The sequence below is a fragment of the Carlito syrichta genome, unplaced genomic scaffold (assembly GCF_000164805.1).
Source record: "Carlito syrichta isolate Samal-C Ts95f unplaced genomic scaffold, Tarsius_syrichta-2.0.1 Scaffold119534, whole genome shotgun sequence".
Classification (NCBI taxonomy): Eukaryota; Metazoa; Chordata; class Mammalia; order Primates; family Tarsiidae; genus Carlito; species Carlito syrichta.
The window spans coordinates 321,404-348,288 of NW_007063630.1; the positions used below are offsets into that span (position 1 = coordinate 321,404).

General features: G+C 36.3%; 1 protein-coding gene across 2 annotated transcripts; it reads right to left on the bottom strand.

The window, feature by feature from the left end:
• Positions 1-214: 214 nt before the first annotated feature.
• On the bottom strand, positions 215-26,136 carry CUNH9orf72 (chromosome unknown C9orf72 homolog). Of its 2 annotated transcripts, none has more exons than XM_021707507.1 (11): positions 25,980-26,136; positions 17,995-18,486; positions 16,908-16,967; positions 13,225-13,320; positions 12,396-12,460; positions 10,647-10,719; positions 8,592-8,708; positions 6,378-6,613; positions 3,374-3,431; positions 2,149-2,258; positions 215-2,040 (listed from the first exon to the last, which is right to left on the bottom strand). In XM_021707507.1, exons 2-11 carry the CDS (start codon positions 18,436-18,438, stop codon positions 1,854-1,856), a joined length of 1,446 nt encoding a protein of 481 aa, XP_021563182.1. In that variant the 5' UTR covers positions 18,439-18,486; positions 25,980-26,136; the 3' UTR covers positions 215-1,853. The 2 variants fall into 2 exon arrangements, with proteins under 2 accessions (XP_021563182.1, XP_021563181.1); XM_021707506.1 differs by lacking the exon at positions 25,980-26,136 and adding an exon at positions 25,670-25,734.
• Between the last annotated feature and the right edge of the window lie 749 nt (positions 26,137-26,885).

Consider the following 26,885-nt stretch of genomic DNA (forward strand, 5'->3'; position numbering starts at 1 on the left):
CAAAATACTATCTTGGGTGTTAAGCAGAAAGCTTATTTTCCTCTCTTTTTTTTTTAGTAAGATTTAAGCATTAGGATCATTAAATATATTTACCTTGGAAAGAAAATTAATTTGAAAAAATCTGTTTAAATCCAGCATGACCAACGGCTGAACAAGAAGTTGATCATTCTTCTAAGATAACAGTGTTTTTCCTGAACAAATAATTGAAAGACACAAAATTTCAAAGATATTTTATTCAAAATTCTCCATCTAGGAGAAAAGATATATAACAATGTTTACACATGCTTTAATAACTTATTTCACTGTACAACTCACATTCTCTATAACAGTACAATAAACCAGCAAAGGAAAATAACCAGTCAGCACTTAAATAAAAGTCTATTGTGTAAAAAACACTGAGTATGGGACACTCCAAGGTGGTATCTATATAGTTTTCCATGACTGAGCTACAGTACATCAGTCACTAGTCCAGTGTTTGTCTAAAAATCAAGATGTCTATCTCTTCCTGACTCATGATGTGAAAGCTATTATGACCTCTCAGAACAGAACATATCCTTTTGTTAAATCTGTTGGGTGAGGGCAGAAGGGCTCCATCACTTTTATCCCTTTCTTATAAATATATTTTCCCTTTTATGTTACTTCTACAGTCTTATAAAAACATTTATTTGTGTTTGTGTGCAGAATGATGTTAATCAGTTATTTTATAGCCAGCAAAATGGTCCAAACATATTAAGGAAACAAAAGAAACAGACCACTTAGTTCTGCCAAAGTAGCACCTAGAAAAATAGCACTTACAGTAAAATTTATCCTGCTATTCTTTATGTGATGCCGAGGCAAATGGCAACAACTTTAAAAATGAGAAGAAATGTAAGAAGGAAGAAGACAAGGAACAGTTTTCTGCTCCTAAAAAAAAATTTTATTAGTATATTCTCTAATGCATTTTATAACCTCAGAGTTACAATGATTGCCACTGCAGATACATGGTAAAATTCTGCAAAAGAAAAACAAGATGGAAATGACTGACCAGTGAAATCTGAACTTCTTCCAAGTAATTAGATTTTCCAAGGGGAAAAAAGGCACAGCAGGTGCACATTTCAATTTGGCTCAAAAATAATGAGAACCAATTTAAAAAGTTGGCAACGAGTAAAACACAAAGCACAGTTTCCTACATCTCTTAGACAGAGATCAACTATATAGGATATTGACAACAACAATAAAACAAACAAAAACACCCTGACACAGTGGTTCACCGTAATCAAGGACTATATATAACTGCATGACATTTCTACTCAGACTGCATCCTAAGGACTAAATCTACAAAGTAGGATCTAATGGTTAATTTCAATTAAGTACCTGCTTGGTCAATTTTTTTTTTCTAAATCAAGCTAACTTCCTTTCTGTGGAACTGAAATGGTTTAAATGCTCTAATTTTCATTGGTTGCAAAAGTATTCCAGTAATCCCACACACCGACAAACACCAAAAGATGGAAAGTCAATTAGTACTCCTGTAAAAGCTAACTTAGATTTCACTTTGATACCTGTAAACCATGAATCAGAAGTCTCAAAAAACAGTAGTTGTGGTCAAGTTTATATCCTATTATTATATCTTTAAAAGAATATTTATTATAATTGTAAACATAAGTCTGTATTCCAAAAGCATGAATCTAGGAACAGAGACATTCAATATAATGATGCACCTGACATACTCTCGTGACAACTGTAGTGTAACCAACTTTAACTACAACTGCTAAGTAGGACTCTGAGGCACAACCCGGGGGAATGTTTCCCCACACCACTGAGCTACGTTAGCAGCAATCATGGCTGTGATGAAATATACTTATTAAGTTACACATTTAAAAAGTCATAAGAACATCGCGTTCTTGTACACTAGTGTAGAAAGGTCTTCCAAAGATAAAAGAGTGTAGGCCTGGTTTAATTTTCTCAGCTAGAGCCATTATTATGTTAAGATCGCCCTCTGCTGTTAAATCAAGGTCTATCTTCAGGTTCCGAAGAGATTTAAAGGGCTTTTTTCCTTTCTGCCTAAAAGTAATGAAAAATTGCAAAAATTATAATATAGAAAATGTCCAACAGGAACAAAACAAAACAAAATGTACAAAGGTTTTTATTCCATGTAGGAGTTTTACTCACGTATCATCTTCTATATATTTTATTAGTGTCAAGGCTTTTCTGTGAAGGACAAGTAGAAACTGTGCGAGGAAAGTACTCCTTAGAGATAAACCGGGTTTCAACTGAAAGACCTGCAGGAAGAGGAACCATTTTAGAAGACAGTTTGTTCCCATTCTACTTGCACAGCATGTTTCTATGGCAGTGCTGACAGCACCTGGCAGACAAAGCACACCAGAGCATCTTTTCAAGCATTTCCACTGATGCTCCCTATCAGAGAGGAGCATGGTAGAGGCACTGGGTCTAGGAGCAATCTGACAGGCTTTTAAAGTTTTCTATTTTATCTGTGAAAATGCACTCAAATTTTGCATTCTAGCTCAGAATATATCCATGTTTTGTTTCATTATAAAACTCATTATGTATGTTATTTTGTATTGTGTGAACTTTTCCTGCTCGATCTTCAAATAAACTTTGTCCCAGAAGTTGAGACGATGGTTTTGAAACATTCACATATCTATACTTCTGCTGGGGGGCAACGGGGTGCAAGTAGAATGTGTGCAAGTGACGTGCAGGGGTGGATAGTGGGAGGGATTTATTTCAGCTTGAGAAGCATAGAATCATGCTTAAAAATTTTCCTTGAACTTTGCAGTATGTTACAGACAACACAGACATTTAACTCCAAAATTTTGAGTTAAAATAAGGATCTCATTATTTCAAAGCTACATTTATGATACAGTTTTCTGGCCTGATCCCCAGAACGGTATTACGACAAAACTGTTATATTAAGAAATATGTTCCATATAATCTATACTTTTTTCAAATGTGTAAGTAGATATTTTTTAAAAGAATGAAACAATAAAGATGCTATCACTTAAACAGAAGTATACTAAGCTTTGGAAATATTTTTGACTCAATTTAGGCAAATAAACACCCTCCCTCGGTTTAAAAAAAGGAAGAAAAACAAGTCATTGAGTTGTAGGTTAGTGTGTGAAATTAAAATATTTGTTATTTGATGTGGGGAAATGCTGTATATTTGTTAATCTGTAGGCTACTCATTATTAATTCAGAAGAAAATCATTTAGATACTTTTTAGAAAGACAAGATACTATAAAAAGATAAAGACAATTCATTAGACAAGGATTTAATTTTATGATGTTACAAATATATTTTAGTACAGCAATTATAGGATATATTGAGAAAGAAAACATGTCATATAATTCACTCTGACAATCTCAAGCTCAACATTTACCTGATCCAGGAAGGCTTTTACTAGAGTGTCTCTGTGTAAGACATCTTGAAAAATATTTCTATGAAGAGAAGAAAAAAAGTCCAAATATTGAAATGGCTATACAATGCTACTTTCCACAACCCCTCATTCCAACCAATATTTTAAATTCTTATAAATGGGATATTATAAACAAACATATTTGTAAGAATACAGACACATACATTTGGAGATATAAATTATATTATTCGCTTCAACTCAAGGATATATTTGTATATTACTGGTGTTTGTTAGGCCAACATATAATTATTTTCTCTAAAGAGTGTAAGTACTCCTCAAAAAGAGTATGTATGTATCTATCAGTCTATTTTAGTATTCTCACCTACAAAAAAAAATTGAGAGCAATTAATATAACTGCCAATTCTTGCCATCTCAAAAAACAACCCCCCAAAAACCCAGCAACAAAAAAGTAAGCACACCACTACTACCACCAAAAATCTAAACCAAGTACAAATGCAAGGAAACATTTGAGTGGGATTAGAGAACACATCAGATGACTATCCACTGGGTATGCCAGCAGCAGGCCCACCACCTGCAAGCAACATGAACCCACTATCCAAGAAACCATTACCTACCTTGCAAGACAAGACTAGAATGAGAAATCAAGACATAATGCCACTTGAGAACATCTGTGGTGTTAGTAGGTGCTAAAACAAACAAAAAAGACTGTTTCCTTCTTGGGCCCCAACTCCTTTTCTTTTTTTCTTTTCCATCTTCCCTAGATTCAGCTCAGGTTAGAGGAGTAATATAACAATAAGGGAAGGGGATTTTAACTGAAAGCAGTAGAAATCATCCTGAAAGTGACAGGAGTGGCAGACAGAATGGGTATGTACAGAAGCAAAGAGGAAAGTACCTCAAGTTTCCAAGTCTTAGGAGATGGGTGTACCAAACTAAACTACAGAAGAAAACTGAGAAAGGGAAAAATAAATCAGCATTTCATGATTACTGGCTTGGCACTGATAGCAGCCTTTCTCGAGCTTTGGAAAGAGAATAAGGCTGTTTAAGTCCAGTGTTCTGATTATACTTACTTCATTAAATGGAAGTCTTGGTCATGAAAGAATTGGATAATGCAAAATGTTAAAAAATAATATTTCAGTGACTGATTTTTAATGTATTGGCAGTGACTAAATTTATTTTAAAAAGTTAAGATGTAAAATAACTTAAAAGTAACATTAAGAAATGCACTTAAAAGTAAAATTAGTGGCTGGGCTCAGTGGCTCAGCCTGTAATCCCAGCACTTTGGGAGGCTGAGGCGAGTGGATTGCCTGAGTCCTTGGGTTCGAGACCCACCCAGGCAACTTGATAAGCCCTCATCTCTACAATAAACCAAAAATTAGCTGCGCATGGTAGCGCGCGCCTATAGTTCCAGCTACTTGGAAGGCTGAGGTGGAAGAATCCCTGGAGCCCAGCAGGTTGAGGCTGCGGTGGCTGGAAGCGTGCCACTGCACTCCAATCTGGGCAACAGAATGAGACTCCAATTTAAAAAAAAAAAAGGAAAATTAGTCTATAATACATAAAAGTTAACAATACAATCCAGTGGTTGAAAATATTATTTTTTGAGCAATTTTATGTTTAAAAAATTTACTCAGAGTTGGAAACCACATATTAAAATTGATATTATTTTGTCATGATCAACAAAACAAGAATAACTTACTCATCAGCAAAATAAACATAGCTGGCTAAAAATGAGTAAGAAATGTTAGAAGTATACACATATCTTCTCTAAAAACTAAGCAAAAGTACTAAGTGGTCGCATATTCTGAACTTCACTAAATTCCCCTAAAAAGCTCCCAAGCAACCAGTCAAAAAAGGGAAAAACCTAAGCACTTTAGGAAAGAAGAAAATGTTTCAAAGCATGGATTAATTTCGACGATTTCTACACATGTACCAAAGTTGTCTACATGTGAAAAATTAGTGACGTGGAAAGCCAGTTTGACCAATTCATTTTCTGAACCAATTCCCCACAAATTTTCGAAAGAACCAACAAGAACTCTGGAAAATGGGGCAAAGATGGGGTCCTAACTAAGTCACCTTTCTGCACCTGGAGACAGGTGAAGATCCCATTGACATGATGTTCCTATTCCATGCTTTTGGTAAACATTTAGTGTGTAGTTACTGGTGCTTAACATGTCCTTAGAGACATAGAACAGGCTGCTTGCTCCAATTTTATTGCTGCATTATACACTTAAACATAGATTATTACAGCTAACAGTGAGCACATTCCATGTGCCAGGCATTATTCCAAGTACTTTTAATTGATAAAAGCAGACCATAGTAGTATAATTATTTTCCTGATTTCAGAACATCATTTAAGTACTTTCTTGGATTTTATGATTATAGACTTATCATCATTACTTTTTTCTAGTTGGATTCACCCTTGACAAGTAATTATCATTACTTTCCCTTTTTAATTTACTGATTAGACTTTCTGATAAGAAATGACTAACAATATGAATATAAAATAAAAGAATCATTAATACAACTATTAATACAGTTCAACAGTTTTGCTGTATTTAATATTAACATGTCACAAAAAAAGAGGTTTAGAATTACTTCTTTGGTTTAGTTAATAAACCTGTTCAATAACTGTTATACATTAGACTATAAGCAGTGCAGGGGCTGAGGCTGTCTGGCTGGCCACTATTAACTCCAGCATCTAGCACAATGCCTAGTGGTTCAATATACATTTGTTAAAGAAATATTTCAATACTTATTTTAAGGGCTAATCCTATATAGATAGGATTTGAGGATTAATACTATATAGATATTTCCTAAAACGGTTTAGGAAAAATGCAATTGTATGAAAGAAATGAACATTTAAAAAAAAAATGCTTGATTAAATGTTTCTTCAAGCATAATTCTACTAGTAATATTTATTTCCCTTTAAACACATTGTTTTTATTCATAAAAGGTACAGTTTCATAGTGCATGACAATAATACTGAAAAGAAAGGCAGAGCATTACATACAAATCAGGAGTGAAGCTTTCATCGGTGTAGATGATAGTATCCTGAGCCATGTCTTCTTCTGAAGTGGCTCTCCAGAATGCTGTCAGCTCTGATCTCATGTATCTACGCTGATTATAAATATGTTCATGACAGGGTGGCATCTGCTTGACAGTATTAACATCCACATCTATGTGTGTGGTGGGATATGGAGCATACATGACCTGCCGGAAAGGTAGCACAAAGCTTCCAGTTGAATCCTGTCAAAATGAAAGGAAAATTTACTGTCTTATATGTCAAAAGATTTTAAAAATTATTTTCAATTAAAAAAGCTGGCTTTGATTTGGCAAATCCATTTCTTTCTTTTTTTTTTTTTGAGTTGAAGTCTCACTCTGTCGCCCAGACTGGAGAGCAGTGGCACGCTCCCAGTCATTGCAGCCTCGACCTGCTGGGCTCCGGTGATCCTTCTACCTCAGCTTTCCAAGTAGCTGGAACCACAGGTGCGTGCTACCATGCCCAGCTAATTTTTGATTTATTGTAGAGATGAGGTCTCGCCAAGTTGCCCAGGTGGGTCTTGAACCTGTGGGCTCAGACAATCCACTCACCTCAGCCTCCCAAAGCGCGGGATTACAGGCTGAGCCACCGAGTCCGGCTGACAAATCCATTTCTGAAAATTTATCCTAAGAAACTATTCATGCTTGTGTACAAAGTTTTAGTAACAGGAGTGCTCATTATACTGGTTTTAACAGCAACACATCAGAAACAACCTAAGCATCCAAAAGGAGAAGTGGGTAAATAAATAAAAATGGGTTTATTATTTAACTGCTAAAAATAAAGTTGTTCCAGAAGTTTGTATTGATATAGAAAGAGACTTACAATCTGCTGTGAAAAAAGTATATAATCCAATGGGAGGAGGTAGTTTAAAAAAAAAAAGTCATACAAAAGAAAAAAAAAAAGGCTAGAAAGATAGATATATACCAAATATTAACAGTGGTCACTCACTGGATTGTGAAATTACAAGTGACTTTTTTCTTTCTTGATTATTCTATGCTCTTTTTAAGTCTCAATAAATATCTACTTTATAAGTGAAAAATGTACTTATTTCCAAGTATAGTAAGTTGGGTAGCCAGTTACCATGTAATAAGTACCTACTATATACGAGGTACTGTACAATGTGCTACAAATAGAACAGAAGACAAAAGATATTTCCATTTTTTTCACTCTTAATAATGTTGTGAGAACCGTCTTTGTGTCAAGGTGTTTCTGGTAGGCTCTATCATTTGTATTTGCATGGAGAACAAGTAAATTTTTTTTATTAAATCATAGTTGCAAACTTTCCTCTATGCATCTAGTATGGGTCCCTTTCAGAATGAACTAAAAAGACATACTTAAATGAGAGGGTGCCAAGGAAATAAAAGTATTAAGCCCTTTATTATGCCTTCAGCAAGAAGTTCTAATTTTCAGATTTGTAAAATTCCAAATAGAAATGTGTTTCCTTTAACTAGTTTCTATATTTAAATACTATTATTCTGAGCCCATAGCAGCACATTACTGAAAATGCAAAAGCTGAATATAATTTTTAAATAATTTTTTTTTCATTTTGCTGTGCTTATATCCTCAAGAAAGCATTCACCATGAATCACCATTAGGAAAGCTATTTCTTATCTTTTACTACAACTGAAACACTAATAACAGATTCATCAAAGTGAACTGTCTTCCACTTAAATATTAAAAATAATTGCCAATTTACATTGATCTGTTTTGCTCCTTGAAAAATAGACTCAAACGAAAAAATATATAATTTTTTCTAATATATATTAAAACTATATATAATACATACATAAAAATTGCTCAAATCCTGTACACTTACTAAAGATGCTTTAAATTATTTTTGATACATATAAACACAGAATGGTAAAACAAAAATTCAAATCTGTTCAGTAAAAAAGAAATGTTCCCATTTTATATGTGCAAACTGTTCAAGCTTGTATTTAAAAAAAAAAAAAAAGTCCTGAGGCTAGACATAGCCACAGGGAACCACCTGGAAAATAAAAAGGTTTCACTGATAATACTAACCATAAATTCATAAGCCATATATACTCTATGCTCAGAACTGTGTAAAGAAAGTCAGTTCCTGGGCATATAAATATGATTAAATGCTAATATTTTTAAAATGTTTATAAAGAGTCTCAAAAATGATTAAAAAGTGGTTTCACTTGTCATAAATGGAAACAATACCTTTAGGAGGCCTTGTACAAAGAGCCCTGACTCATATTTAAATGAAGATTCTGCTTCACATAATCTGGAACATTTTCTCTCTGCTGGAGTCAGAAAAAGGCATAATGTTCTCACTATCTATAAAAGAAAAAATTTTAGCATTAAAATATGAAGGAAAAGACCATTGATTTGCTTATGGAAGAAACCTGAACAGAGATTTCAGTTGTTATTGCCAGTAAAATACATCCTAAGAAATAAGTATTCCTTAGTCACCTGGAATAAAAGTCCATGGATATAAGAGATGTTGCTTGAAACATGGATTCTGTGTCAAAGACATTTAGGAAATGCTTGGTAAATGTACTGTATGGTATCTCAAAACCTTTAACATGTGAATATATCCTGTGACTCTCCAGATGAATGAGACCATATGCAGTCTTTCTCATGGCACCCTCACTTCAGTGGGAAATAATGACTTAATGCAATCACTGATTGCATCCCTACCCAGCAGCAACTGTTTTTCAAAGAAGCAAACTATCTTGGACAAGAAAAGTAAATGCACTTTAACTAAGCAGGATTAAGGCTTCTGTTTAGTAGTTCTATGTGAAATTTGTTTTAAGAAACATCAAAAAGGATACCTGCACAATGAACATTTGTATACCTAACCCTGAATTGTACCCCACAATTTCAAAATAAAAATTAAAAGAGAAAAAAAAGGAATATCAAAATGTGTCCAAATCCTTCAAGGGAAAGGGAATTAATTCCATTGAATTTGACTTGAAATAAGCAGGTCACTGGTTGGGGTTTAGAAATCCCTCTGATTCTAATAGGATTTGACCTACAGTTCTATTAGGAAAAATAAAAAGCCAAGTAACTATGTTGAAATTCAGACCATATCCAGAGTTATCATGTTAAAGCAATGGTTTTCAACCATTGAACAGTGGTCACCTCTTTCTCACATCATAAAGATAAAAGGGAAGTTGTTCTGCCTCAAGAAGATGGAAAATCTGTTTAAAATGTTTAAAAAACACAGCCCCAACATGGAGCCTTTCTCTTTCCATAAAGCTGACTAAGTTTCTCTGTCAACCTAAGGCTTTAGAGGTCACAGATGGAAAGCCACTGTTTCAGGGTAACAGAAATAATAAACAAGATCACTAGTTCCTATGTGCAATGATAGAGGCATGCTAATCTCTCATAAATGGTTATATGAGAAATACAATTTTGATAAATTAAGGCTCAGGTGAATACACAAGGTAGCTTATCAGAGAAACAATAAATTATAAATATCTTTATAAAGCAAATATTCATTCCTAATATAGTTCCTATGTAAAATTTTTTAAAGTTTGTCTAAATTGATGTGTGTATATATGTATATACATGTGTGTATGTGAATGTGTGTGTATATATACATATATGTGTGTGTATGTATATGTATACACACATGAAAGTGTGTGTATATATACTATATATATGTATATGTGTATATGTGTGTGTATGTATATACACACACACATACACATCTCTGGACTCTTTCTAACTAATGGTCAACAAAGAAAAGTGCAACATCCCTTAGTTTATTGTCTAATGCTTGGAAATGTAACTGTTCATTAATTCTTTATTCACTCACATAGCACTTAAGGAAGTAGTCATAAACATTACTGAATAATGTATAATTTTTAATGACCACTTTATTGCAACAGCTTCCTAAAAGGGATAGATTTAGAAGGAAAACCAAGATAAAATTAAGATGAATGAACAGGTAACATTTTTTTGGAAAGTACATGGTATCTTCACATCTATCAAACATTGAGAAATAGAAGATATAAATATCTGATTTTAAAATAGCCTCAAGACCATTTATACACAACTGGGATGGGTATTTACAAGTTATCAAAATAAATCGATAAGCTACTCCTATTCAAACTCATTGTTGCCACGGGGTGGTGCAATTTAGTGAGATTATATGCCTCCTAATACTATCAGATCATTTTAAGTGCAACCTGATATTTAAATGATAATCCATGATTTAGTCTCAATATTAAAAAGTAAGATCATTTGCTAAATTATACAATAAATTACCTTATTTACTTTCTCTGCACTGCTACCTACTACAACAGAACAGCCACAGGTTTGCAAGTGTGAGCTGATGGCACTGTAAGTTAAAGAAAACAGATTAAAAAGATTGGTTGTAAGACAGTTTCACAATCTACAAAAAAACAAAAAAGTGAGCTCTTCCAATAACTCAGAACAGCTTTATGTATAAGGTCATATACATTATACTTATATACTTATATGTATGTCATCTTTTATTTGTATAGGACTTCATATTTTCCAGAGACCTTTCATAGAAGTTCTCTAATTTGAGTCTTACAATAACCCAGTTAATTAGCAAAATAACATCATTTTATTTACTTTCTGAAATACCATTTTATAGCAGAAGAAACACATGTTGAGGGAATAAGTGATTTATTTAAAGTCAAATGGGGTTAAAGATGATGTAGGAGTGGCTGACACTGAACAGATACAAGACTAAGTGCTTCTGATTTCAATCATTGAAGCTGTTAGGTTAAATACACTCATGCCTCTGATACTCCATCATGAGCCTAAAGGAAAAGACTGTGGACACGAAAGTGAATACTTCACCCTTTCACTTCTCATTTTTAAAAATAAAATTTCAGGCAAGCCCTGGGTCCCCTCCCACTGTGGGAGCTTTTCTGTCCTCTTAATAAATCCTGCTTTCAAATAAATAAACAAATAAACAAACAAATAAATAAAATTAAAAATAAAATTTCATGATGATCTGCGATTGTAAAGAAACACTAAAATGGAATATGAGAATATACATAGAGCACTCTGTATAGGGACTAACATGTAGACATTCAATAAATATTGGCTATTTCTGCTACCACTTTCCTTAGAAGAAATATAAATAGCCGGGCACAGTGGCTCATGCTTGCAATCCCAGCACTTTGGGAGGCTGAGGTGAGAGGATTGCCTGAGCCCATGGGTCTACAATAAATCAAAAATTAGCTGGGCATGGTGGTGCAAGTCTGTAGTTCCAGCTCCTAGGAAGGATGAGGCGGAAGGATCATTTGAGCCCAGCAGGTCGAGGCTGCGGTGGCTATGAGCAGTGTGCCACACCACTCCAGCCTGGATGACAGAGTGAGACTCTAACTCAAAAAAAGAAATATAACTAAACAATATTAGCTATTATTAAGTACTTTTATGTGCCAGGCACTGTTTTAAGCGCTTTATATGATTTATCTCACTCAATGCTTACAACAACCATATAAAGTAGGTATTATTATTATGATTCCTATTTAAGAGATGAGAAAATGGAGGATAAAAGAAGTAGGTACATTGCCCAAGGTTACATAGCAGGAACCCAGGCAGCCTGGTTTTAGAACTCATACTCTGAAGTACTAAACTCCATTGTTAGATGGAAGCAATCAGTAATATATGAATAAACTTTTTCTAGGCCTAAATAACTTAAGTACATCTACAACGCAATTTAATTTAAAAGGGTTCTGAGTTTCAGCTTTAATGATAAATAAACCAAGAAACCAGAGCCAAGCAAGAGACCATGATTTCTTCTCTGGGCACTACGGGAAATGCAGCTTCTTTAAATAGTAAAAGGAATAACATGAAATACATCACAAACACATACTTGGTGAAAAAACAACAAAAATGTAAGCAATGGTTTAAATATGCAATGTTGTCTCTAGAACAACCTAAATATTATTTTCTTTCTTCCAAATGTTGCCACTGGTGAACATAAGATTTATAACTGCTTCAACCACCTTTTAAGAAAAGAAACAAAATTCTTACTTGAGAAGAAAGCCTTCATGACAACTGTCACCAATATCATCATCATTGAGTATTGTATCAGCTATCTAAAATGTACCACACACACAAAAAAAAAGCAAAAAAAAATTAGTCTGGCTGTAATGTAGTAGTGAAATAATACCAAAATTTTCTTAAATCTACATTCAACATAACACATGGCCTTCATTTCTGAGAATCAAGACTCCCTATAAAACAATTTCTGCACCAGCATAAACTTTCAGAAGAACAAATGTGAAAGCTGGTCCGGCAAGTTAAACAATTTTTACAAGAACAACTTCCTCTTTTGAGCTGTCAGAATTGGGAGACCAATCTTAATAACAAAAGCAGAAAGCAATAAGAATAGCTTTCTGAAAATATCTCTATACACTCACAGTGTGTGATTCAAAACATCCTCAACAAACGACTAAGGAAACTAAATTGGTGAATATAAGTAAACTTTCACTAATGGCCACTGAAGTGCACACTGCTTTGTTTTAAAAAGGAAGATATTAAATGCTAATTGCTTCTATAAAGGCAAAAGAAGGGGGATTCTCCCACTTCTACAAATTATAAAAGTGATAAAGTAAGCTAAATAAATTAAATTTTGTCATAACTATCACTGAACAAAAAAAGCCTGTTTTGTCATAAAATCCAGAATTTTTTTTTTGTATGCTTGTTTCTCAAAGTGGCTAATACTTCATATGAATACTATAAATGACAAAATGCTTGCTACCAAAATTAGAATATTACTAATAGATGCAATAGTAATATAACCCAAGGGAACTGATATAAAGGGCATGGTTGCTCTCATTTAATAATATAAAAAACTTACATCTATTTCTTCAGGAACACTGTGTGATTTCATAGATGAAAGTAGTTCCATGACAGGAATCACTTCTCCTGTAAGCATTGGTATGATACTCTGACCCTGCACAATAAAGTAAAATGAAGTGAGAAAAATCACATAATATGGGATAAGTTGGTCAATAAAAAAATTACAAATGAAAGCAAAGAATAGTACTCTTTTTTTCCTTTTTTTTTTGAGTGGGAGTCCCATTCTGTTGCCCAGACTGGACTGCAGTGGCACGCTCACGGCCACCTCAGCCTCGACCTGCTGGGCTCAGGTGATCCTTCCACTTCAGTCTTCCAAGTATCTGGAAGAAGAGGCGTGTGCCACCAAACCCGGCTAATTTTTTAAAATTTATTGTAGGGATGAGGTCTCGCCAAGTTGCCCAGGCTGGTCTCAAACCACTGGGCTCAGGTAATCCTCTCGCCTCTGCCTCCCAAAGTGCTGGGATTACAAGCATGAGCCATTGTGCCTGGCTAGAATAACACTCTTCGATAAAAATACTTGGTAACTTGTTGAAACATGGCCCCAAACAAGTCTGCTACTCAAAAATATTTCTAAAGGACACACATGCTACTTAAAACTCATTTTCATTCTTACAGGACTAATTTTCTTCAGTGAGCATGAATCACTGGTTTATCATTTACTGTTACCTACAATAATTAAATCAGTATGCCACATTTAGGCAGCATCTCCTTTGAAATTTATTTAAGATACTTTTAAAAAGTCTTGCTAATTAAAGGTAATCAATACATTTTGTATTTAAACATAAGGAGAGCCATAAAAATAATTTGAAATCCTTACCAAATGACTTAGTAGGAATGCTTGAATTAATACTTAACCTCCACATTCATAATAGGGTATAATCTACTGAAATGCAAATCAAAATAGTCACATATATCTTAAGAATCAATAAAGCAGAAAATTTCCTGTTAGAGTTATTTCAAGATAGCACTACTACTTATTATATCTAAAAAATGTAATTTTGAAATTTGTTGTTTTTAGAATCAAATTTAAAATTCAATATAAAACACAAATGTAAAGTATCTCAAATATGTGTGATCCCTCATTTACTCACTATCACAACCAATCCCACTTGTTTTTAACCAAACTGAATATATAAACTTTTAGGGATACAGAAGAAATTGTCAAATGTCTACCAATTTTTAGCCAAATGTATTTTAGAAATAATAGGTTATTCAAAATTAATTAGTAAGGTTTTCTTTTCCTCACACGTATTTCATGAAACCTAGAACCTAGAATAATTTTTTGAGTAGCCTTAGACACTATACTAATTTTATTTGGTCCTAAATAAAATTCTGCTTTTATTTCAGAGACTTTTGTTATGTAAGTTGCTTGAGAAAATAAATGTAATGCTACTACTGGAAATTGTATCCTAAGCCATAAATACATTTCTGTACAATATATAAAGTTTTATTTTTAAAAATTAATCTTGTAGTAACCTCCACAACTAGCCATTGTTTTTACTTTTTAAAGGAACCATTAAAATGCTTGTTTACAATTATAATTAACACATATACTCCAACAAGAATAATGTGTGAATCTGTTAAATTTTCTTTTTTATGGAGCAATTTTATCAGATGACAGCTATAAGCATCGCAAATCAGCACTGACTGAAGTTGTTTCATTTCAAACAAATACATCATCTTCAAACAGTATTTATTGTTCAAAATAAAGTCTCTGAAAGTACATAATGTGACACTTGTAAGGATTCAATCATAAGACAACTCCTCTGTTTTAGAAAAAATACTTTTGGGAAAATATCTCCTCTTAGGCTTAGGCATATGTAGTACTTCATACACAGTATCTCAGACATTTATCATTGTTGTAAGTGAATGGGTATCCTCACTGAAGTTCAGCAATAACAAAAACTCCTACAGGGTTGAACACAGAAGAGGTTCTAAAAGAAAATCCCTGTTTCTTTTCCTCTGTGTACTTCTCTACCTTGAACTTCTCAGCAGTACAATGTTTCTTCTTTAAAGCCCCAGCTTGTCTCAAATATACCTTCCTCCTGACACAGAAGGGTGGAAAGGTAGAATAACATTTAAAAGAGGGACAGAAATCCAGAATAGTGGTCAACTTAATTAGTATAGGTTTCTGGTTTGAAATAAAATCCCTGTAAAAGCAGAATTTTATTTGGTCCTAAATTTCCTTGTTTTGGAATAACTCTGCTTAATTATTCCATAACTAGCAGTTTAGAGGTTGGTGAAAGTTACCCCACTCCTGGAGACCCTGCTTATTCATCAGCAAATAAAGGCTTGACTTTTTCTGATGCATCTCAGACCTATCCCCAGAATTACATCCCCTGGACTGGAAAGGTATCTACAAAAGTACAAACATAATTTGGTAAAGGAGATAATTTTATAGGGGTTTGCATTTTCCTTGTTTATGTTCCCATATTTTCACAAGTTTTTATTTTTTATTTTTTGAGTTGGAGTCTCACTCTGTCACCCAGACTAGAGTGCAGTGGCCACTCCTGGCCACCACAGCCTCAACCTGCTGGGCTCTGGCGATCCTTCTGCCTCAGCCTTCCAAGTAGCTGGAACTACAGGCGCACGCTACCACACCCGGCAAATTTTTTGATTTATTGTAGAGATGAGGTCTCGCCAAGTTGGCCAGGCGGGTCTTGAACCCGTGGGCTCAGGCAATTCACTCACCTCAGCCTCCCAAAGCGTGGGATTACAGGCTGAGCCACCGAGCCCGGCTAGTTTTTTAAAAAAAATATATTTCTTTAAAGTATCACCTTAGTCATGCTAAGGAGAACCAGAGAAAAGTTAACCCAGACACACTTAGAACCCACAACATTTTGATATTTGCTTATTTTTCAACAGAAATGTTCTTGTAGAATGTAGTTTATAGGAAAAACACAAATGACACAAAATTAAAGAACAATAAGGAGAGTATACATGTTAAATGGGAGTAAGAGGGAAGAACTCTTTCTCCCTTGAAGATTTACCTTCAGAAGAACTCTCTCTACACGAAAATGATTTGCACTTAATTTCTGCAAGGAAACTCATATTTTTGTAATCATACTTCTTAAACTCTGGTGTCTATTCCCCAGAGGCATTCAAAGTCATAGGATAAACATGACACTTTTTCCTAGAGGGTTGATGTTACCATAAGACTGAACAGTAACAGTATAAAGAAGATCATTGGCAAATTTTACTATTAAAATAGATATATTATGAATAAAATGTAAATGCATGAGTTTTAAAAAGACACCACATATGACTTTAAGGAAATATTGTGCTTAGAGCTAGGCCTGCACCCCAGACAGACATGGACTCTCTTCCTGTTATAGTTACTTCTGTGGAGATGCTTAAGAAGTAATACCTTAAAAAAAAATCATAGGAAAAAAATAGTCTTGGATAAACAAGTTATCCAAAACTTATTTTGCGCAGACAGAAAAAACAGGAAGCAAAATATTAATTTGTAGATGCAATTACCATTTTCTTTTATTTATTTACTCTTCAGGTCTAAGAAATGAAAATTTTCGTTCAGCTTATTCTATATACCTCCATAAAAGCTCCACTCAGGGTCACTCTGAAAAACATGTCTTCAAGGTCTTAACGAAGTAGCCATGAGCCTGTATACAGATATATGCCATGGTAATAATGATATTTGAAGGTATGTAATCTATACTTTACCTGGTCTTCCATTCTCTCTGTGCCTTCTAAGATAATCTTCTGGACATTTTCTTGTCTTTCCTGGACAAGAAAAAATTTATTTTAAAAGCAACCCACAACATTTTGATATTTGCTTATTTTTCAACAGAAATGTTCTTGTAGAATGTAGTTTATAGGAAAAACACAAATGACACAAAATTAAAAAACACCCTTTATTCTGCAGTGAAAAAAAACCCAGAATTTAGCAGAAAATAGTCAATGTAACATCTGCATCGCTTTAAAAAGAAAAATAATAACTTGTACTTTGCAAATTAAATAAGATCAAGATGAGTCTGGGGAATATATAGCTTCCCAATTTTAAATAATTTTCATAAAGACCTGAGAGATAAAGAGGCAAGTCTACAAATATAGTACAAAACTATTCTTTTCAATGATACTATTTTTCCTTACTATTGGGTAAAAGCCTTATAAAATTGATAATGTATCAATGAACTTCCAAGTTAGTATCCCACTGGAAAACAGAAAGGCAAATTCAATTTGTTCTTTAGCTAATCCAAAAAAATATGGAAATGTAAATATCACCACATATTCAACAATAGGATTTAAGGGAAAACAGTAATTTCCTCTAGCTTAAACCATAAAATTGATTGGATTATCTCCTGGGAAGTATAGTCCCGCCTCCTCATTTAACAAATTTGGTAACTTGGCAGAAAGTTAAAAGGACCAAAGGCTACATGACCAACAGTTTATGAAATGCTTATTTTGAGCTGCTATAGCTATATATAGTAGTATGCGAAAGACAGGGTGTTTTCTCCTCCCACTGAAAGGGGGGAAGAAACCGGTTTTAGAGTCAAAGGCTTCCAAGACAAATTCAGGCTCTAAAAATTTCTTAATTTATCTAAAGAAGCTTTTCATCTGTAATGTGTAGCTACCATCTACCTTCTAGTTATTATGAGCTCACGGGCATCAGACCACATCTAACTATATCTAGTACAGTAGACACAAAATAAGTGATGTCCATAGTTTGACATTCATTGCATATAGTTTCTAAAAATTAGCTATAAATGTATTCGAAAATAAACTTCCAGTGGCTAAATAAACCACTCACCTTATGCATCCATATCCTTCCTTTCCGGATAATATGGGTTAATCTATCAACACACACTCTATGAAGTGGAAGGTAGAAACTAAGTTCTGTCTGTGGGAGTATAATTGATAGTCCATATGTACTCCGATCTCCATTCCAGTTTCCATCAAAGATTAATGAAACGATAATCACTCCTTTTTCAGACAAGACAAAAAACTTTACATCTATAGCACCACTCTCCGCATTTCGAAGGATTTCTCCATTTAGAGTGTGGTTGGCAAGAAAAGTTATTTCTCCATCGCTGAGAAGTAACTGTTCTGTTTTTGGAGCCCAAATGTGCCTTACTCTAGGACCAAGAATATTGTCCCAATAAGCAAAGGTAGCTGCTAATAAAGGTGATTCACCACTTAAAGCAATCTCTGTCTTGGCAACAGCTGGAGATGGTGGCGGGCAGAGAGTCGACATTACTGCATCCCAACTGTCACATTATCCAAATGCTTGCTCCAGAGAAATCTAAACAATGACATATAAAACCAGTGATTAGGTACAGCAATTTAAGGATATGCAACAAAACCCCAAATGATTTAGACATATGTGGTTTCTCCTCTTAAGTCAAAGACTTAGAAGCCTGTTGTCTCCTACCATGGCAGAGACATTCAACTAGCACAGTAGGTGCAAAATAAATGCTTTTTGATATGACAAATTTGAGACATAGTAACTTGTTCCTTATATTCAGAGAATACATTTAGAAAATAAAAAAAAAAAATGAACTACAAAAACAGCCTCTTTATATTTATATGAAATGCTACTTACTAAAGCTCATAGAACACTCACGATTCCCAAATAGGTAGTCTATGATGTGTAACTCTAGAATTATTGGCTACTTGACCCCTAAACCACAGCAACTAAAGAGGAGCAGAGAGGAGGGAGAAGCCTCAGCTAAAGACTGTGACACTTGCTGTGGATTGAATTGTGTGCCCCAAAAAGATATGCTCAAATTTTAAGTCGTGGTATATGTGAACGTGGTCTTACTTGGAAATAGCTGTAAAAAATGGGGTCATAATATAAGATTAGAGTGGGTCCTAATACAATGACTAGTTTGCTTATAAGTAGAGAGAGTTAGAAACAGACACAAAGACAGACATGAGAAGACAACAGGCAGAAACTCGAGATGCAACTATAAGCCAAGGAATGCCAAAGATTGTTGATAACCACCAGAAATTAGACAAGACAAGGAAAGAGTCTTCACTAGTGCTTCAGAGAATCATAACCTTTGTCAACACCTTGATTTCAGATTTCTAGCTCCAGAATTGTAACAGAATAAATTGCTGTTGTTTAAAGTCACTCCGTTTGTGGTACTTGTTCAGTAATCCTAGAAAAGTAATACAACATCTGACAACAGACATACTTTAAACCTGCTCAAAGGTAAGAAAAGAAAAAAAAAAAGCATAAGGTTGCAAAAACACAAGTCCGAAGTCAAAACAAAAAATGAGCTAACAGTTCTGTTATCCTCAATGAATCCTCTGGGTATCAGAATACCAAAACCCAATGCTGGTGTTTAAAATGACACCAATATATCAAGGCAAAGATAAATACATTTAGTATGCTAGTCAAGAAACAAGTATAGCATTTTAGCACTGTGAAAAGAATTCTATACTAAATGGCTAAAACAACAACAAAAAGCTTCAATTACTTAGAACATGCCAAAAAAAAAAAAAAAAAAAAAAAAAAAGAACTAAACAGGCCTGTTCAAGCCTTTCAATTTACTGAAAACAGACACAAAGAGTGAACAAGCTGGCAACTGAGCTGGAATCCAGGGCTCTCAGTCCCCTTGTTCAACTTGTCTTTATCTACACAAATACATCATGCTAAAAAGGTACATTCTGTGTAATACTAGTGTAAAGCTAATCGGTCTTGCAAATACAGTTGAGTGCCATATAATGTTTTAGTCAACAATGGACAGTATATACGATGGTGGTCCCATAAGATATCCTATTTCCTAGTGAAGTTATAGCTATCCCAGGGTCATAGCATAAGGTATTAATCGTGTGTGGTTATGCTGGTGTAAACAAACCTACTGTACTACCAGTAGTATAAACGTCTAGCATAATTATGTATGGTACGTAATACTTGACAGTGATAATAAACCACTATGTAACCAGTTTATGTTTTCATTATACTATACTTTTATTATTTGGGAGTATAAACTTCTATTTATTATTATCATTATTTTAAGAGACAAGGTATTGTTCTGTCGCCCAGGCTAGAGTGCCATGGCATGATCAGGGCCCACTGTAACCTCAAACTCTTGGGCTCTTACTCAGCTTTCTGAGTAAGTAAAACCATGGGTGTACACTATCAAGAACTGGATAATTTTTAATTTTTTTGTAGAGATGCCTATGCTGGTCTTGAATTCCTAGCCTTAAGTGATCTTCCTGTCTCAGCCTCCCAAAGTGCTGGATTATAGGTGTTAGCCACCACACCCGGCTCCTTCTACTTATTAAAAAAAAAAGTTAATTATAAAACAGTCTCAGACAATATCCTTATAGGGATATTGCAGAAGAAGGCATTGTTGTCATAGGAGATGACAGCTCCATGCCTGTTATTGCCCCTGGGACCTTACAGTGGGACAAGATGTGGAGGTGGAAGGGAGCAATAGTGATGATCCTGACTCTGTGTAGGCACAGGCTAGTGTTTGCGTTTTTAACAGAAAAGTTTAACAAGTAAAGCATAAAAATAAAAAATTTAACAATAGTAAAAAGCTTACAGAATAAGGATACAAAGAAAAAATACTTTTGTACAACTGTACAATGTGGGTTTTTTGAGTTGGAGTCTCACTGGGTTGTGTGTTAAGTATTACAATAAAGTCAAAGAGCTAAAAAAAACTTAAAAGCTTACAAAGTAAAAAAAGTTATGATAAGCTACAGTTAATTTTTTATTGAAGAAAAAAATTATTAAAATACAAGGGGACCCAAAAAAACCCGGAACTATCTTTTGGAGGGCAGGCTTCTCCCACTAGGTTAAGTGTTCTAGGAGCCCCTCAGCATCAGTGTACCAGCTAGCATTGTTGTGAGAGGCTGCATTCGGCTTCAGTGAGTTTTTGAAGGGAGATTCTTTCAATATGCTTTCACATTTGATGATGGGTGATTTACATAACGTGCGGCAGTAAAATCTTGTTTCCTTTGAGGTAACAGACGGCTTACAAAGATGCTGCTCTCAGTACAACTCCAGTTTATGAATGGTTTTCCCATTTTGAAAGAAGTGAAATGTCGACTGAGATCAACCTTGTTCTGGGCGTCCTTTGACCAGCCAAACCAAAGAAAATGTGCTAAGCATTTGTCATCTTGGAAGACTGCCGTCGGACTACTGATGAACTTGTGGAGTTGACTGGGTGTTGTGGAGTTCTTGTCAGCAAATTTTACCTGAAAATTTGGGCATGAGATGAGTTTCAGCAAAATTCGCACCTCACTTCCTTATGCCTGAATAAAGAGACAATCGCTTGGCTGTGTGCTGTGCTTTGAAGCAGCAGTTGGAGATTGATCCTGATTTTTTTCCAAAGTCATAACCAGAGGTGAATCTTGGTGCCAGGGTTATGACCCCGAAACGAAACAGCAATCTTGCCAACAGAAAACTGCCACTTCCCATGACCCAAAAAAATCACAAGTGAAGTCAAGTGTGAAAACAATGATCATTTGTTTCTTTGATATGAGAGGGACTGGGCACTCAGTTCCTCCAGATCAAATGGTCAACCAAAGTTTTGAGAAGGTTGCGTCATGATTTGTGGAAGAAATGTTCCAAGTTGTGACAAACAGGTGATTGATTCTTTCACCCTGACAATGAACCTGCCTACAGCACGCCGAGTGTTCCACAGTTTTTGACCAAAAAACAGCATGACTCCCAGGTCCCACCCTCCTTATTCAGCTGATCTCACCCAGAGTGACTTTTCTTTGCTTCCAATGAAAAAAGTCCTCAGTGGGAAACATTTTGCCAACGTGAAAGAGGTGAAACAAAAAACAACAGAAGCACTAAAAGGAATCAAAATTGATGAGTTCAAAAACTGTTTTGAACGTAGAAAAAGCACCTCAATAGGCACATTGTATCAGAGAGTACTTTGAAGGTGAATGAAGTTTAAATATGTAAAAATATACATTTTTTATAAATAAATTTCATTTTGGGGGGTCTACCTTTATAAATATAGTGTAGCCAAAGTGTACAATGTTTACAAAGTCTACAGCAGTATACAGTAATGTCCTAGGCCTTCATATTTACTCACCACTCACTCACTGACTCATCCAGAGCAACTTCCAGTCCTACAAGCTCCATTCATGGTAAGCGCTCTACACAGGTGTACCATTCTTTGCTTTTATTATATCTTTTCTATTTTAGATGCATAAATACCATTATGCTACAGTTGCCTACAGTACTTAGCACAGCACAATATATACAACTTTATAGTCTAGGAGTCATAAGCTATACCATGAGGCTTAGGTGTGTAGTAGGCTATACTATCTAGGTTTGTGCAGATATACTCCATGATGTTCACATAATGACATAATCGCCTAACAACATATTCCTTAGAACATATTCCTGTCATTAAGTGACACATGGCTGAGCCGTAATTGAAGACTTGTATTCAAAGGCTGAAAGGGATAAAAAAAATTATAACAAATTCATTTAAGGAAGTCTAAAAATGAGGAATCTTTATCATAGTAGTAATGGCTAATTGTTAAACTAGGATATACCTATTTTTGCCTATGTGATTGCTTTGGGAGCTAACATTTAATCTGTAATTACATTTATGTTAAAGGAAATCATTTTACTTAATTTTATCTACATTTGTCAAGAGAGTTCAGAGTCTGACGAAGAGCAGTGACTTCTATTTTTAGAAAATTTGTTGAGAACTTTTATCATATTGTGAGTAGGCATACAGAACTTGGAACAGTTAACTGCAGGTATGTGCAGAAATGGTTTAACAAAAAGATAGTTTTTACATGTGTATTTTAAGTTAAGACATTCATTTAGATAATATTATTTTTTATTGTTATATTAATTTAATAGTCTTAAGACACAACACTGGATATAAGCTGTTCAGCTTATTTAAAATATCCACTGTTTTTGGTACAATTTAAACAGTCAGTTTACGATGACGGAATATAGGAATGTAATCTGAATTGCAACTAGAATGATGCTACTGCTGTAATCATTAACAACAACAAACTGGAGACCAAGGTCATGAATTAAACACATGACTATAAAATTATATTGTAAACATTTTTCTTTTTAGATAAAAAGGCAAATATTAAAAAGGTAATGCTACAACTCAAATATTTCATCATTATACTGAAAATAAAAGTATTTTCTAAAACAGAATTGAGCCCTAGAGCGAAATCTTATTGAATTATGGGAAAAATGCTTAACTGATTGTGAAAATTGAACTATTATAGACCACTAATTACATTCAGTCTCACTCCTAATATAATTAGAAAGAAAATGAAGGACGAAGATCATGTCTAAGTGCTTAGCTTTATGTCCTGCCAACAGAAATACCCTGAGAAATGTAATGTCACAGAGAAGTATAATTAGGAGATTGTAAAATTATTTTACTAACACTTGACGCCGTCATCTCTGGTAAGAAAAATCCATATATACAAATGTGGCTGAAAAAAATAAGCTAAAAATCAATAGTTTTTTAAATATACATATCTTATGTACATGTAGTGGTAGCTACTCCAGAAGGTTAGCAAACATTAGCCACAGAGTCTTTTGAGGGAAGCCAGGATCCAAATTGGGTGAGATGGTGGCTTGCCACTCCTGTAAACAAAGCACAGGGTTCATGAGGAATTTGTCCAGTACATTTTCTGAAAATAATCTAACATATGCAGACATATGATTATATTAATTAGTATCTGTTAATATTGTTAGCAGAATGGCTAAGTTTGAGGTTTTACTTTTTCTTTAAACCTTTGCCAAAAATCAGCCATCTTTTCCCTGATTGGCATGTAGGAAGTTGGTTGGTCCATTGCAATTGTAAGGCCCTCACTTCTTATCACCGTATTTATTTTCTCCCAGCCCTATGAAGCAGGGGCCTAAACCAGTCCACTTTCCAAAAAAGGAGCTGTCCAGGGCCATTTAAAGACAATGAACTGCTTTAACAACAAAATGCTTGCAACACTTTCAAATTTTCAACACCAAGCCAGACTCAAAGATGAAGCTCATATCACTGGCCATCTTTCATAGATCCAAGTTTCTCAGACAACAGGCAGGCTACACTACCACTCCTCGGGATGAATTTAATAACATAAAACCCAAAGACAGGCTTGAAAAATAGCAGTCTTCATTGACTTAACTTCTTTCTCTGAAAGCAAATTTTGGACTGCCAACATAGCCAAATAGAAAGATTATTTTCATAAGTTGTTTGTAATTGTTTCCTGGAGCAGATAAGTGCTGGCTTAGTGCACAATCTGCAGTGGTCAGTAATTTCTCTTGTTTTTGTTTCAGATGAAGAAAGAGCACAGTCATCATGGGGCAGTTTCCAATTGATTCAGAGTTTGGCAGAGGTGGTGGTAACAGGGCCTGTGTAAATAACGCTCTCATATTTCAAGTATTCTGACTCCATATTATTAATATCCCAATATTATAGTATTGCTTCTCTGATGTTCCCAAATTATGTTAAAAGTTTTTCCAAAGTATGAGAAAGATCACATTTAACAGTATTTTCCAGTCCTTGTTTGGACCTTTTGTACAAAGTAGAAGCAATGCCAGACAGATTGTGTACCCAACTGTGTACCCTTGCTTTGCCCCACTGACGATGGATGGGAACTGTCTGCTAGGAATTTATGCACCTGCCACAACCAGACCGTGCCTCTACTAGAGCCTAACAATCTCTATTACTTCTGAAAAGGCCATCCTTCCGCAAGAGCATAACCTTCCTCCTTTTCCTGAATACAAAGCCTGGAGTTCACCGTGGCCAGACAGACCCAGTGTCGACACGCGTATAATCACTTCACTTCTTTCTGCAACAGATTACCCATCAGTCAAGTGATGACCGAGTCACAGTGGTCACTTCCTCTAAGTATGTGTAATCTTGAAGCTATGAAGCAACCAGGTCATGTCCCACAAAGTGGGCGTACACCTTGACAACTATCACAGCTGCCCACATATGCAAGACATCAGCACTCCTTGCAAACTTCTATGGAAATTCTGCAGACGGGTAGTACGTGCGCACCCCCATCCAACCCGCATTATCTCTCCCGATGGCAGGGACCTTCTGTTCCCACCAAACCCCGAAGTGGTCTGCAGGGCACGCACGCCGCCTGCCCTCTGGCATTCTCCCTGGCCAGGCCTCTCCGCGCCCGAGGCTCCTTTCTCTGCAGCCCGCAGTGGCAGCACTCCCTGGGGGTCCCCGCAGGCTCCCCAGGAAGGAGTCACCTCGGGATCTGCGGGCACCAAAGCGGGTCAGAGGCCGGATCCCCATCCCTGGTCTCTGCGCCGCCGCTGCTGGGAAGCCCGGGGCCCGGATGCAGGCAACTCCGCCAGCAGCTGGGCTGGAAAGCTTGTTATTGGGTTTCGGGCAGGGAAGGGAGACGAAAAGAAAAGACGAGCCGAATCCGGAGGAGAGTCCCCCACTGCCACCCCGCCTCGTCCAGGCTGCCCGACCCCAAACAGCCACCCACCAGGACGCCAGCTCTTCACTTACCCACTCGCCACCGCCTGCGCCTCCGCCGCCGCGGGCGCCAGGACCGCAACCGCAGTCCCGCCCCCGCCCCCGCCCCCGCCCCGCCCCCGATCACGCCTCCGCCCCGCCCCGATCACGCCCCCGCCTCTGGCCACGCCCCCGGCCCGGCCCCTCGCGCGCGCCTACGGCTCCCCCAGCCGCGTCACGCTGCGTTTATTCCCCGCCTCGTCATCTTTTGGTTAATCTTTACTAAACAATTCCTTGTTCACCCTCGGAGGAACTACGAGGGCAAGCGGAGGGAAGAAAAAGTAGGAGAAACAAAAACACCCACCTCCTAAACACACACGCCTCGCTCTACGTAGACTCCGCCCCCAGAGAGGAACCGGGCAGCGGGGTTGGAGGACGCGCCAAGCGCCATCTTGTACGTGGGCGGAAGGCGACGCCGCAGGACGAACCTGCGTTTCCTCGTGGGACACCGTAGGCAACGTTTTTGAGTTTTCCGTACGTGAGGACGTTAACTCATGAGGCCCGGGAGAGCTGGCGGGGCGAAGTTGTCCCCTCCTCTGGCTTCGGAGGCACCTTTTGCAAACGTGGGCGTCAAGTGCTGACCTCAGTGGAGGAGGGTGCTGGCCGCGGAGAAAGCAAAGCAGATTGGCTGGTTTTGCATGGTTTTGTTTGTGCTTGCCAGGTAATAGGCGCTCCGCAAATATTTGATGAATGAATAGCTGTTTCTTTTTCTTTTTGTGAACCTTATGGCCCTGTGAAGTCCGCTTAGAGCCCCACCCCAAACCCTCTCAGGCATTTTACTTGTTTTTCCCCCTCAGTACGTCGTCACCACAGTCTTGTCTTCTTTACACGCTTCTCCGGCGTGATTTCCACGCTTGAGAACGTCATTTTTGCTCATTGCAAAATATGGACGCGCTTTAAAAAATCTTCCAAAAAGTGTATTTTATCAAGCTGCTGATGCGTAAAAAGAGATAATTTTTTTTAAAACTGCAAAGCCTCCTCTGGGTCTGCGGGTGTGTATACGCGTATTCCACTTATCACTATAGTTGAGTAGCGTTTAACATATTATTATTATTATTATTATTTGAGTTGGAGTCTCACTCTGTCGCCCAGGCTGGAGTGCAGTGGCCGCTCCCGGCCACCGCAGCTTCGACCTGCTGGGCTCCGTCGATCCTTCCGCCTCAGCTTTCCGAGTAGCTGGAACTACAGGCGTGCACTACCACGCCCGGCT

Bases quoted from the DNA above. Each gene is read 5' to 3' on its own strand.
- CUNH9orf72 (XM_021707507.1), bottom strand. From the start codon at position 18,438: ATGTCGACTCTCTGCCCGCCACCATCTCCAGCTGTTGCCAAGACAGAG. The intron at 8,709-10,646 runs GTAATTTATTGT...TTTCTTTTATAG, and splicing joins GTGCAGAGAAAGTAAATAAG to ATAGTGAGAACATTATGCCT. The intron at 3,432-6,377 runs GTATGTAATGCT...TTCTCTTCATAG, and splicing joins GAAAGCTTCACTCCTGATTT to AAATATTTTTCAAGATGTCT.